The sequence below is a fragment of the Halyomorpha halys genome, unplaced genomic scaffold (assembly GCF_000696795.3).
Source record: "Halyomorpha halys isolate HHAL.00 unplaced genomic scaffold, Hhal_1.1 Scaffold1184.1, whole genome shotgun sequence".
NCBI classification, from domain to species: domain Eukaryota; kingdom Metazoa; phylum Arthropoda; class Insecta; order Hemiptera; family Pentatomidae; genus Halyomorpha; species Halyomorpha halys.
The window spans coordinates 41,240-56,663 of record NW_027105562.1 but is presented as its reverse complement, the minus strand read 5'-3'; the positions used below and the strand labels follow the sequence as shown (position 1 = coordinate 56,663).

General features: G+C 30.9%; 1 protein-coding gene across 1 annotated transcript in view; it reads left to right on the top strand.

The window, feature by feature from the left end:
• LOC106688720 (ubiquitin-conjugating enzyme E2 G1) overlaps positions 1 to 15,424 on the top strand; it is a gene marked incomplete in the record, with an annotated part of 54,714 nt that overhangs the window by 6,342 nt on the left and 32,948 nt on the right. Inside the window, 1 exon segment of the mRNA XM_067051927.1 lies at positions 10,355 to 10,457. Coding sequence (XP_066908028.1) covers positions 10,355 to 10,457 — 103 coding nt within the window.

Below are 15,424 nucleotides of genomic sequence, written 5' to 3'. Positions count from 1 at the left end.
TAGATTAATTTTAACTTTTCTGATTACTTACATAAAAGGGTCAATTTTTATGTTTTGGGATATGGAGAATAAGCAAATGCTATCGATTTTAAAATTGTGTATCGATTTACTTTAACTTTTCTGATTTCTAATATATTAGGCTCCTCTTATATGTTTATTAAGACGCAGAAAACTGAAATGCTATCGATTTTAAGATTGCGCATGGATTTATTTTAACTTTTCTGATTGCAACATACGAAGATCCGTTTGTATGTTTTGAGAGATGCAGAAAATAGTAATACTATTAATTTTAAAATCGCGTATCGATTTTTTTAAACTTTTCTTGGGTCCCTTTATACATATCGAGCCTTTTGTGTGTTTTCTGCATCTTAAAAAATTCAAAAGGATACTAATATGTTTAAATCGAAAAAGATGTAAATAATCAATACGCAAGCGTGCGATCATAAAATCGATAGCATTTCCTTTGCTACGTCTTAAGAAACATAAGAGGACCCTAATATATTAGAAATCAGTATTGTTAAAATAAATTGATGTGAGAGCATGTGATCTTAAAATCGATAGCATTTTTATATTCTGCATATCCCAAAACATAAAAATGGACCCTTATATGGTTGAAATCAGAAAATTTAAAATAAATCGATACATGATCTCAAAATCGATAGTATTTTGGTTTCTGCATCTTAAGAAACATATAAGAAGACCTTACTATATTAGCAATCAGAAATGTTAAAATAAATCGATGCGCAAGTTCATAATCGATAGCATTTTTGTTTTCTACTGGTCTGAAAATGTTTAATGGGACCTTCATAAAAAAATATGCGAAATTAAAAAAAAATCTAATTGTTATTCCAATAATATTGTATTCGACTAATGTTTTATTCGAATTGTTAAGTCAAATATTTATTGGAATAAAAATGTTTTCGTCTCTTGTCAATCGAATACTTTTTGCCCAACTTTGAATGAAACACATGTTGGCATTATCATCAACTTTTAGCCATCTTATCAGGTTAAGAGAGTAGTGGTAAATACTATGTGTTTTATATTCGTAGTGATTGGATGCAAATTTAATGCTGATTGAAATGTACTTAAGCTCATTTTTCTAGCTTGTACAGTATACTACATATAAGCTTCAGAATAGAAAAAAAAAAAAGTGCACAGGATTTATCACTTAATTTAAGAGACGTATCAGCTAAATTGGAGGTGTACAAGATCATTAGAAATTAGTGATGAATGTTTCTAAATTTAAAAAGTTAAAGTTTTTAGTAAAGCAAAAGGATGGATGCCCAAAATACAACATAAATGGTGGTATAGAGGTTGTGAGTAAGTACAATTATTTAGGATTTACAATTACTGATAACTGATAAAATAAATTTGCCATATTGGTATGAATAGAATAGAATAGAAATTGGCAGTTCTATTGGGTATGAATAGTATCTTGAGTAGGGTTGGCCAACTTTTCTGTATATAAGATATACTTTTTATCTTGTAAGTGTGTCGCGATCGACTTTTCATAGGCGTAGTCAAAGGGGAAAGAAGGGGTGTGAAATGTATACTATGTTTATACACTGTGTTTCAGTATCAGGTGCATTGCAGTGAGGTATGACTGGATAATTAATATGTATGTTCAAAAGTATTTTTTAATTTTTTAAATCACTTATTAAGTATTCGAGATATAGGCTCATGAAGAAAATTAATTTCCAGACCCAACTTTTGATGGCAGCATTACTGTACATACTCTACATGTGTTACCCAAAAAAATTGATTTTCTGAAACTTTTTCAATATAGATTTTGGCTAACTTAAAATGTAATTTAATTTATTTATCAAATGAAATGTTAAAGTTGTTCTATTTGTTTGTAAATATGAAAAAGTTGTTATAAAGCTGCAGATTATGGCAGATGATTTGATTTCAATATTTCACTTTCCTGTTTTTTATTTTTGGGCCAGGAAAATATATCATGTAAGAATAATATGACTTACTTTTTTCTAATCTATTAATAGCTTGCTGAGTACACAATGTAATGAAATACAGATATACGGCTTATCTACCTATGTAAAAAACAGCAATAATAATTATTTAAAGGGCCAGAAGAGTCACATCTAGGGGAATTAAAATAACATGGATAGTTAATAACTTATGATCTATATGAAATATGTCTGAAACTATTGCTAGAAAGTTTTGTCTTCTACAAGCGCATCTAAGTCCATGGTACACAGAATTCCACCCCAGACATTGCGAGCACCAAAATTGGCCTCGTCATCGATTTGTTGGCCACCATTCATCTAGAGTAATGTTTTTGGTGACAAGTATGTCCAATATCAACTAAGAATATGGTATTTCAGTCATTTGTTGGTTCCATTATGTTCTATGGTGTGCAGTTCTGGGGATACTGTAATTTCCAACAAGTAGAATGTATTCACAGATTTTTGAAACTTTTTCACCTGCCAAATAACACTTCTAATTACGTGACCTATTTAAAAACAAATAGAGACCTGCTGTTCTTTTTTACCTTGCAGCTATTATTAATTTTGTTAAGTAATGTATGACAAATTTAAAATATGAGAAAAATTCATTATTACGGGGTATAAAAAGGAAGAATAACTGCTGAATAAGAAGACTGACTACTTAAATCCTTCTTCATCAAATCTAGCATTACTAAGGAACTGCTGAGGTACATGGTGGATTAAGAATCTGTCTTCAATCAAGCTTGGGCAGAAAATCCTTGATCAAGCTGGGCCAAACCAAACAATACAATAAGCAGTGAAAATTTCAAATTCAAATTGAGTCTTTCATAATTCAAAAAACAGTTATAAAATCCTTGATGAAGTTGGTTCAAAACTAAAAAATTTCTGTAGGAAAGAGAATTGAAAGGAGTATAGTCAAAAGATAGTAGAAAACTGATCGAGCGAAAGGTTGTGAGTAGGGAATACTGTCGGCAACAGTGGAGATGCCCTGTTGGCAGTTCTCTCAATTCAGTCTCCAAAAATTCTTTTCTGGGAAAAAATAGTTACAGTATAAGAAATAACCAATAAGGGAGTCATTTGTGATTTCTATTTTATTCTTTTCTCATAAACTGTTTATTATGTTACTTTCTTGCCCAAAACTTTATTACTAATCGTAAATCATTATTTTTGTAAAGAACTTGCTTGCCCTATTTTTTTTACACTATTTCGTTTAAATGTACCCGTGATATTCATACATTTCTCAACTTTTCATAATTAAGTAGAGATTAGGTTAATTTTTATGGAAAGATACAATTTTTATAAAATTCATTTCATACAAGTAACAATTATTGATAGCTTATTATTATTATTTTTGGAAGGGGGTTGATTTTGGTAGATTTATTATCCATCAGCAGTGTTTTAAAATTATAAATAGTGGTTATTAATTATTTGGAGATAGTTCATTAATAAAAAATATTTATAAATGTACTGTAAAATGTTCAATAAAAAATTATAAATTTCATAATTTTTGTAAATATCATTCAGGTATTTATTCTTATTTGTGTTCAAATTAAAAAATCGTTATATCTTTCTTTAACATAGGATAGTTCAAGTGATATTAGAAATTAATTAGTTTTTAAATTCATTTGTAATTTGATTGTAATGTGTTTGTGTTTATTTTGTTTTATCTTTTTTGATGTACTGATTTTTTGTTTTTAATGGCTGACAAGAGAGGTAGGTTAAAGCTTATAGCCTGGTCATTTGAAGACTAACTTGTGTTATGGGTATGCCACTGATGTATTCTACTTTGAAATCTCTTATTTCTGCATTATTATTATTTAATTCTAAAAGTAAGTTATGAAAAAAAAATCATGACTTATTTTTGTCATTATTTTTCAATTGAAATATTTTCTTGGTTCAGTGTTTAAAGAACCATTAGAAATCTCCTTTAGTTTTGATCCTACTGATTACTATTTTGTTCAGTACTGCTTTATATATTTCTCTATTTTTCAACCTTAAACTTTAAATAATATATCTTCCCTCGAGTTGGCCTTGAGTATAGCTCTGAGGCATCTTTCAAACTGAGCATCACAAAGTGAAATTGAAATAAATACCTTGAAGATTGAATTCTAGCTTTTTTACTCTCTTGATTAAAAAACACTCCATCTTTTATCACTTGACGTTAGTATTTTAAGGCAGACTAACTGTGCCACCTTCCTTGGTTTCGAGCTGGATACCTGGTTAACATGAAGTGCTCATGCTGAGAAAAACGGTTCGAAGGGAAACAGGTGGTTGGACCTGATGAATGTACTTACAGGAATGCAATGGGAAGTCTCCCAGGACGTGCTGGCACTAACCTACAAAACCTACATGAGACCTGGAATGGAGTATAGAGGTGAACTGTTGGTGACTGCTTCAGATTTGACTGTTAAAAAGCTTGATTGAGGTGGTGGATAAGGCGTTGCCTATTGCAGCAATAAAGCTTCATACGGGAATTGAATACTAATAATATAGACTAGAATTGGCTACATTAGCCTTTACTGAACATATCTAGCAGAGCTACATCGAATTCCGGCTGAATTATATACCTGTGTACTCAGTGTTGAGATGTATAGCTGCACCTGTTGATTGTCTTCTGGCTCTAGACATACTAATAGCTGAGCATAAATGTCATTATTCTCATTGACTCTTCAATTAGTTTTGCTGTAGCTAATCTCTTAAGGACCCATGGATAAGACTTTTAACTGCAGCGAAACTCTTTTATTGGGTTGCCAGAACCTGCTCCATAGGGGAAAAATAGTATACGTTTCAGTCATCTGAACCATTTAAGATCGTTAAAACATTCAAAAACAAAGATTTTTATTAATTCCCACTGTTCAGAAATATTTCCTAGCCAAAGACATATTTCCATATTATAAGTTCCCTCCCACTGGGAATATTTCCTGCCAATATCACTATCCAGAGTCAATAAATTTATCTGTTTTTCAGCTACTGAAGTCGTAGTAGGTTAAGTTGTGGTTTACGTCCTTCACCCTTATGAGTTTGTCATTGATGGTTTCTTCTCTGGGTACATGTTAAATAATGGTTGTGAACGATATTGAGTATTAGCGCAAACCAAAATATGTCTTATTAGTTGTCTTTAAGGTAAGGAAAAGGTTTTAACTGAAATATTAATACAAAAAATAATAACAATAGTCAGTGATGTTTACTAATTGACATTAAAAAATAATAATTATTTTGAAATAAATAACAAACCTTATTACTGCTGAAGCCATCTGACAGTATCCTGCTACTCACTGCACATCTACCATAGTTATATTTTCTTTATGACTTATCATTTATGCATTATTGGTCTGCCCATTATTATTATTTTTGTTTTATGGTGTTGTTATACATTTTTGAATAATAAACACAATTCTTATTCTATTTTATTGTTCGCCCACAAAAAACTTTGTCTATAACAAAATATCATCTATACTGTTTGTGTGTTTTGTTTGAGATCAGTTATTTTCAATGTTTCTTCCATTTCAATGTTCAATAAAAATATTAAATTATGATTAACATTTAGGTTAGTTTTGTATTTTGAGACAAAACTGTTTTTCTTTTCTTCGATTCTTCTATCCAACTATAACAACAGTGCTGGCTGACCTTCAGAATGTGGTCCACCTTTGTGGGGTTGCTTTTTTGTGCACTGTTTTTATTACTTAAGGTTCTATATTTTTTTCAGATCATACAGTATTTTGGTATCTATGCCAGCAAATTCCTTGCATTTTAACATTCTAAAAGCAAGTATGTAATATCTCTTGCGAGCTTAATAATAATTCAGGTAAGAATATTTAATTATTTCATATTTTTAACTATGAATCTAATAGCATTAGCTTCATTTTTATGTTATAGCAGCCACTTTCAACTGATTTTTTAAAAGAAATTTGGCACTTCGAAAAATTAATTCTGTTATTCTGTTAAATTATTTCACTTTTTAATAATTTTTTTAAAAAGAGTATGTATTCTTGTTGGCATGGAGGTATATTCGAGATCATTTGAAATATTATTTTTAAAATATATGACTTTAAATTTGAAAAAAATTAAGATTATGCTTGTAGATTAAAAAAATAAATAAACTTCAAATATGGGCCATTATCTTCCATTGCATGAATGACTGACTGCCTCCAGATTTCTAATTTACTCACTCACTCACTGTTGGGCACTGCAGTCCTTGTAGGACCAGAGCCTCTGCCACTATTCTTCCCCATGCCTCGCGGTCTCCAGTGAGACTCCTCCAATTTTCAATTCCCATCCTTCTCAAATCATCTTCCAAATCATCCAGCCACCGACGCCTAGGTTTGCCCCTTTTCCTTTTTTCCTCCTGGTGCACCATTTAGCATCCTTTTAGGTAGCCTACAGGGCTCCATCCTTTCCACATGTCCTAGCCATCTTAGCCTGCTCTTAATAGCATAGAGGATATCAGGCTCTCCATATGATTCTTTTAGTTCCTCCTGCTTCTGATTCTCCACCTGTGGTCCTCTTTAATGGCTCCAAAGATCTTTCTCAGGACTCTTCCCTCCCAAACCAGTAGAGTTCTCTTCTATTTTCCTTGGTTTTGAGTCCATGTCTCATTGCCATACATTACCACTGGCCTAATTATTGTTTTGTACGACAAAAGCTTTGCTTTCCTGGAAAGACTTGTATCGGAGAACTTTTTCCAGGGCATAGAAACATATGGTTCCTGCTACCATTCTGCCCTTAATTTCTACTTCTAAATTATTGTTCTCCATTAGAACTCCTCTCAGGTACCTGAAAGTACGGCAGCTGTGAAACATGTTTTCCCCCACATCCACAATATCTCTTCTCTTCCCAGTCTGTTTAGAGGTTTTCATTTATTTAGTCTTTTCACTACTTATATTAAGTCCTAAATCCTGTGCTGCTCTCTTGAATTCTTCTACAGCACCGGCCAGTGCTGTTTTGGCTCTCCCTGTGATGACTACATCATCCGCATAAGCCATGTATTGTGTGAGCCTATTGTAAATGGTGCCACCCGGGTTTGTCTTTATTTTTCTAATGGCAACTTCTGGGGCGAGGTTGAACAGTACTGGTGATAATGGGTCTCCTCGTCTCAAGCCACTGTTAACCCTAAAGCTATTTGAGATGCCCACTCTAGTTTTCACCTTGCAACTAGTCCTTTCCAGGATCATTTTTGTTAATCTTATTAACTTGCTAGGTATTCCCAGTGACTGCAATGCCTTTAATAATTTTCCTCTGTCTACACTATCATAAGCCTGTCGGAAGTCAGTAAATCCTAAAACATTATTCATTCCACAAAATTTTTTTTTAAATTTGTATAGCTGTTTAACAATTTATAGTGTATTTTCAAATAGCTGGTATTCTTGGTCTTTAGATTATTTCTACAAATCATTCTTCTTATAATTTATTGCTCTAGTTGGAACATCACAAGCCATATATAGCCTTTGAGTAGTCTCAAAAACATTTGATTATCTTGTGACTGGCTATATCCATCTTGGGCTACTTTAAGATAGACTGTGAGTGCTTATGAGTCCAGTGTCAATTAGGTTAGATAACTCTATGATAAATGATAAAGGATAATTTTAAAGGCTTAGCTCTATACCTCCAACTTCATTAGTATTTCATTAAAATTGTAGCAAACCCTCCCAGAAGTATCTCTTAACCCTTTCACAGTGTGGTAAAAATGTCTATTTTTTTCATGTTCAGGAATACTTTGACGTAATAAAAATTGTTAAAAAAAATTTTTTTAGATGTACTTTGTTAGTAATTAGTCTGTGTATGATACAGGATACATAAGTCAACGTCACAATCTCGGCAGTAGTATCTTGTTTCCTTCCTCACTTTTTTTCCACTTATTCGTTTCGAACAGTACACAACAACATCCATACGGTTTCGTCTTATTGGCAGTTGGCAGAATAATATCAATAAAATGTCTCTCTCAATCGGAGTGGTGTGGTAGTAGAGGAAGGTCTTCTGCTTTTGTTCTAATATCCATGTTGAATAGCAAAAATAAAATTTAATATAATTCACAAAAATGATTTTTAGAACTGATGAAGCACTAAACTCTGGTGTGAAGGGTTTTAAATTATTCTCTTTGTGATCATTTTTTTTTACTGTTTATAAATGTTTATACCTGAATGTCTCTTCCACATCTATAAAATACACACTAATGTATAAATTATGGTGAAACATTACACAATTTAACAGGTAAATAAAAAAAAAAAAACTTTTTAAAGTTGCCACTTTTTTTAATGGATCAGTTTATAAAGATGTAGGAACTCATTCTGAAGGTTACTTGGTATTGAAACATTCTCTGCTTAATGATCCTAATAATTTTCATAGGGGTAGAAGTGTAACATGGGCCACCCATAGCTCAGTGGTTATAAGACACAATCTAACCAATTTGATGTCTATTGGCGGTGCCGGTTTGAATCCGGCTTGGAGTGTTGACTTTTTTCATTGAGTGGCGGTCTCACCAAATGAAAAACTTTGGCCCCCAACCATGGTTAGGCAGTATAGGACTCCAATGGGAGTCTAGGCCAAAAAAAAAAAAAGAAGGGTAACGTGAGAAGTCAATTTTATAATTTACAACACATATTTCTTTTTACATTCATGCATCTTGCATATATACACGTACATCTTATTGGACACATAATACATCTGTTTACCTTTTTACATTACTATAGTCACTCTATCTACGATAATAAACTATTAAAATCTTGATCTAACAGTTCAATTGTAGATCCACTGGTATTATATAAGTTTCTAGTCATACCTATAAATGTGACTCGATCTTCAAAAAAATTTCTTTTTCTGCACATAGTTGTAATTGTTTAATTAGTTGATACATACAGAATTTAAGCTCATGAGACAAGTGTAATCTGTGCACAGAGGAATTTTAATAAAATAATTCTATGGGTTTTTGATAAAGAGCATACATTTTTATGAAATCTAAGGTATTTAAGTAAATACTTAATTATAAAATAATTTAATGGTGTAGTGGTGTACTGGAGACTAGCACACTAGTAACCTTAAGTCTTATTTGGTTGCATGGACTCCCAGATCGGATTTAAGTAGCTCTACTCCCTACGACCCTCAGGACCTAGAAAAACTTAGAGTAGTAGTCAACCAAATAGCTGAAATTGGTGAGACCAGAATTTGCCTCCAGATCAGAAGTAGCCACAGTGTGACGATTCTGTTTTTCTAGCTATGAAAGTTGTTTTATCTCTACACATCATTGAGGTAGATTCACTAAACAACACAAAACACTCATTGGTAACTTTAACTCGAAGTTATTCCTTCCAGATGCATTGTTATAGTAACAGTCAGTTAATATTACTTCCTAAGATTTAATGCTTACAAAATATGATTGATCTTAACTATGCTGAAAATTTGCAATTATTGGCTGTTGGAAGACTTATTGAGGCAGGAAACTTGTCTGGCTACTCACCCCTCCTACACCTTTAGGGTGGGAATGGTAAGAAGTAAAGTTTTGTGAAGAGTAAAGAGTACTCATAAGATATTTTTAAGAGTTTAGGGAGGTATATGCCTGGAATGTTACAGTACTTTTTCATTAAAATTTACTAAACGGAAATGCAGCTGTAGATCATTGATTGTACACTTTTTTACTATTCTCTCAAAAAGGGCTTTTATGAGTTTGATTAAACTTGTATCTATGTACAACTAAATAGACGTTAAATTTCAGCTTGGTCTTATCCTCATCCAAATTGTCTGACATTAAATGCTGAATTTTCAAAATGGCTTTCTCTTTCACATTTTATTTTATTTTTTAAATTTAAGATAATAAACCCCTCTTTTTAGTAATAGTATTAAATGAATATATATGAACTGTAATATAATATAAAGAATCGGATATTAGCAAAAAGAGAAATATTTTCCTGGTTGGAATTAATTTCCCAGAAATAAGAGTAGTAATATAGTTGTATAATATATCATCAAAAATCTGAACATTTTAGAAAAATTGGTAACCACTGACAAGTTAATTCAACTCAAAAATATTTATGAATGTAACTTGTTTATTGCTGCTATGTGTGTAATCACTATATCTGATGTATTGTTATTTTCCCATTTATATCTGTGTTCACATGCTGTTATGTAAAATTACAGTATTTTTTTTTTAAAGAGGTTCTTGCAAATTAATGTAGTTTTTTTTTCTTCTACACCCAATCGAATGCTGTTTGCAAAAATATGTAAAGTATGAATTCAATTGTTTAGAATCTTAAAAGCTTAAATCAAAAGCTATAAAATTTAATTTGTTTTTCTGTATTTTCAGGATATAAATAGTACACTTTTGTATTATTTAGATTTATATTAAAGAGTGGTATTTATCATTTTGAATTTAAAGATATTTTTTTAATTTTAATTTTTAGAATTAAACAAGAATCCAGTTGAAGGATTCTCTGCTGGCCTTATCGATGATGATGACATATATAGATGGGAAGTCCTTATCATTGGACCACCTGAAACTTTATAGTAAGTTGTTTCTAACTTAATATTTTTTATGAATAATAAAAGCAAAAGATCTGAAGAATTAGACAAAGTTATAGTTATCTTTATTATTAGAGAAAACCCTTAAATCTCTCAAAAAGCAGTGAGTTACTCACTAGTCTACATTTTTCAGATTCATGGATAGTTAGGACTGATCAAACCACAAAATGATATAATTGAAAATTAAATTGAAGAAAAATGTCATTTACTACAGGATAAAATGCAGCCTAAGAATGAGTGATTTTATGGATGCGTGGCTGGCTGTTATTTGTTTATTCTTATGGAAGTAGGCAGACCATTTATGGTGTCAAATTTTTTAATTTTGGAACTGGAACTTTTTTTTAAAGTAGTTGTATCAAACTATCTGAAAGTAAAATTCTTGTTTTGATGGTAAAATATTTGTTTTTTTATAAAAAATTTATCAAATCCATCGATATTTTATGGACCTTTTAATTTCTATGTCTAGACTTGGGATGTGCAGTCATTGTTTTATCAGTTCCAGTTTTTATAATTAACAGTTTCCAATAATGATTTTAGATCCGAACGCTTCTACTACTAGGTTTTACCCTTTATGGTTTCAATGACTCCTCCAGGTCTAAATGGTTCCAATTCTAATAAGGTCCCAATGTGCTTTGAATAGGGACAAACCTGATAAAAATTTGCTTTATTGCCACTTTTGGTTACTCTTATTGGAAAAATTAAAACACTTTCTTTTTTTTTTTAAATTAAAATAATAATATGGTGGTTGATTATAATCACACTAGTTTACCCCTGTGAGAGCTCTAGCATTAGATGAGATTTCTTATCTTTTATTTATTCAAAATAAATGAAGCTATATCATGCTCATTCATATATAACAGTGTTTGGGTTACAAATTTTTGTTGGAATCCCACAGATGTTAATAATTTAAAATATGGAAATTGGAAATCGGTTGAGTCTTTTGCTCAAAAAAAGTTACATATTCAGGAACGGACTGACTAAACATATTTAGTGGAATATCACTGTGTAACATGAGAAATAAAACCTATGAATCAGTTATGTCTTTAGCTCAAAATATTGTTATATAAGCACAAACAGACAGACTAAATCCAATCATTTTCAGGATCTTGAGCTCAAATTGTTTCAAAACATCCACGATATCTAATTGAATTATTTGAGTCAATAAAAGTAAAAATTCGCTGAGCCATTGGCCCAATCGTTTGTCAGATTACAATAAATTTATAAATACTTTATTTTCCCATTTTTGTCTAGTCGGGTAAAATTTTCTAGAAAATCTTTAAACATTATTTTTCATTATATTGGTGACTATACCATAATAAGTTATTTAACCTTTTGAGCTCTATGGATGCATATATGCGTTTGGCGAAAGTCATCCGTGTGGACCAAGGCCGCTTATATGTGTTTTCTCTAAGTCATCGGCGTGGACTAAAGGCACAAATATGCTTCTGTTCATTTTTTTGATCAATATACAGTCACTTTCATGTGAAATTAATACAGGAGCACTCGTTAGTAATTTGCCTTCCTTAGGTAGTGGTCGGACACCATTAGGGTCATAAAAATCTCCGGGAATTTCTGAAAAGGAAATCCCATTTTACATCATTCTTTAAGTACACTTAATTCAGACGATAAAATGGTATAAAAAATTGTTTTTCCACTTGTTAGATTTAGTCGTATATAGTACATATATTTTACATCAAAATTATTGATTTCTGACATATATATTAAATTAAGTTTTTTAGTTGTTTGTAAAATTTAATGTTTATAATAAATAGTTTTAATACTAAAAAATAACACTATTCAATTATTTAACCTTTTGCAAAAGAATTACTGTTTGCTCCTTGAACTGTCACTTCAGTATAGTGAAAAAGTATTTAGGCCCCATCAATGGTCAGCGCTAGCCGAGCTCCATCTCTATGGACCGTTTCGGCCGGGAGTATTCAAAAGGGGTATATTCAATATAAGAGGGAGTATTTAAGAGCTCAAAAGGTTAATGAAGTTAATAACATTTCAGATTGAAACAAAGATGACAACTGATCTTTGTTTCAATCTGACACCCCTGGCGAAGCCCTGCCAAGCAGGGAAAAATGCTGGTTAACAATAAACAGTTTTCTTCTACTATTTTGATACTTTTATTGATCGCCACCCCGACTATCTTCCTACAATCACCTTCATATGGTCAACTATCAGTTATCTTTGTTTTAACCTGACGGCCCTGACAAAGTCCTGCAAAGTAGTGGGGCGAAACATTGGTTGATAATAAATAGTTTGCTTCTACTATTTTGATGCCTTTATTGACTGCCACACAGACTATCTTCCTATAATTTAATAACGTTTCATTCAATAAGTATGATCAAGCTTCAATGAAAAAAATATCCATAGGCATGGGAAAGAACGTAACTTGAAGTAAATATCCCATGGCAAACATAATGGTGCAGAAGCTAACTTCAGATTTAATCCATGCCTAATTCTTGTGCTATTTCAAAAACTGTTCATTTTTTGGCTTTAAAACATAGGGTATTACTTATGTTCCACAGGATTATACTTGGGTATTGGTATCTGTGTTGAAATCTATAAAACACAATTTGAACCATCTCGATCCGCCGACTTACCTCTACCGGAGTTCTGAAACCTCTCACATTTTTAATGACTTTTATTAAAGTTCCTTTAAGAATTAAAGATGAGATTTGTCACTTCTCTATGAAAATTTCCTTTCATTTCATACCTCATTCAACAAAATCCATCGCCCCTGAGAGCCAGAATAGGGATTTGTAGTGCTGTAAAATATATATATGTACGATAATAATAATCATCATTATTATTAATACTTAATTTTTTTTTTATATTTAAACTAGTTGGGAACATCACTAATAAAATTTAAATTAAAATGTTAATTGTTTTTTTAAAGCCATAAATATTTATTTGAATAACAAAATATATATATATATATATATTAATAAATAAAACCATAAAACCTCTTCTGGTTTGTGAGCTGACATTTCTTTGTAACTTCCACCTGCATCACTTAGTATTATTTAAATCAGTTAATTTCATTTCAGACATCTGTTTATTTGAATGTTTTTTTTCCTTATAAGAAACTGAAAGCTTGGTATTAGCTAATCTGAAGTTAACACCTTGATTGCCTCTGGGTTATGTCAAAATAGGCCCCAGGTGCCACTTCCTTTTTTTTTTCCATTTTTATATATATTTTAGCCTTTTGTTTAAGAAAAAAATCTAATGTAAATTGATTAGCAGAAAATTACCTTTTTTATAGAGTTTTATACGTCACAGCCATGGCATAAGGCAAGAAAAACTGTCTGATAAATTTTTCTGTTCCTCCCCGTACCCTATACAAGGCTCTTGGGAATGTTGGATTTTGAATAAATAACTATACAAATGTGAATTCCAATATTTAATGTTAATTAATTTTAGAAATGAATTGAAGTATTTTTTTAAATTAGAAATTATAATCAATATATATTTTTACTTAATAAAACTTACTAATAAAAGTGAAATTAATACATTTATAATTAGTAAATCTAGATAATTAGGGTAAAAATTGAAAACTACATATAATTACTAAGAATTTTAACTTTTTTTTATACAGAAATATATTTTTCAATTATATGCAACGTATTATACTCAATAAATATATAATAAAAAATAATTTAAACAAAGCTTCCATTTAATACTAATAGAATGCATTATACAGTGATATACAAATCAATAAATAAAGAATGATTAGTAAAAAAATGTGTATACAAACTAATATATTAAATATATTTATAATAATATGTACCTATATATACATACATATATGATTAGTAGGAGGATAAATATATATTTATAAAACGGAGCAGGTAGCTACTAGGGTAGGACTTGAGGCTGAGGAACCTGTAATATTTAGAAATTGTTTGTATTGTTCTTTTAAAATACGTTCCATACCATCTCTATCCTCATCTTCAGAGGAATTTATTTATAAATCGCTATTCACTTCCTCAAATTAATAGTCAGACTCCCAAGATTCAAACAATAATTTGTGAACCTCAACCATTGAAGTGATTTATTCTTAATGTTTTAGAAGGATCGAAAACTCTTTTCTTGGCAGGAGGCTCACTATCATTATATTTTCGACTGAAACCAGGCTTATCCATTTTTCCTTCAAAATTACAGAACAATTGTATATGAAGATAATTTTATGTGAAAGGGGGAAAAAAATGTACTTATAAAAAAAATGTGGCCCTTAAATCAAATCCTATTTTTTTTTTTATTTATTTATTGACATTTACAACTGTATATAAAATACAACATGAGGTGTAGATAGTTCACCGTAGATTAATGATTGGAGAAGTTTGTCGGGAGGTGTGGTCAGCAAAGAACAACATAAATAAACAAAACTAAACTAATAAATAAATATTTTTTTTTTATTATTATTTTATTTTTATACCAGATCGGGCTGGTGGGCCTTACATGGTTGATATAACTTATATTATATATATTTTTTAACAGTTGATTATGAGTGGGTATAGTCGTACAAATGACACCCCTAACTATATAATGTTCTTAGTTAAAGAAAAAAAAAGAAAATAAGTAGATAAGAATAATGCTTCTTATTAAAAGAGGAAAGTAAAATTAATAACAAAAAATAATGATATTGATATGATGTCGTGAAGGTAGAAGTTAAACAAAATGGGAGAAAGGACTGATCCTTGTGGAGTACCGGCATTGATTTGTCTAAGGGTTCAATTTTTGTTATTAATTCTGACTGAAAATGTTCTACCATTGAGGAATGAGCTCAGAATATTGTATAGGTATTTTGGAGTGCCTGCTTTCTTTAGTTTTATAGGAGACCTCGATGCCATACCTTATCGAATGCTTGTTGGAAATCTAAGAACGCTACCAGGGTGTGTCTCTTTTTTTCGAATCCGCTAATTATAAATTCCGATAGTCTTGCC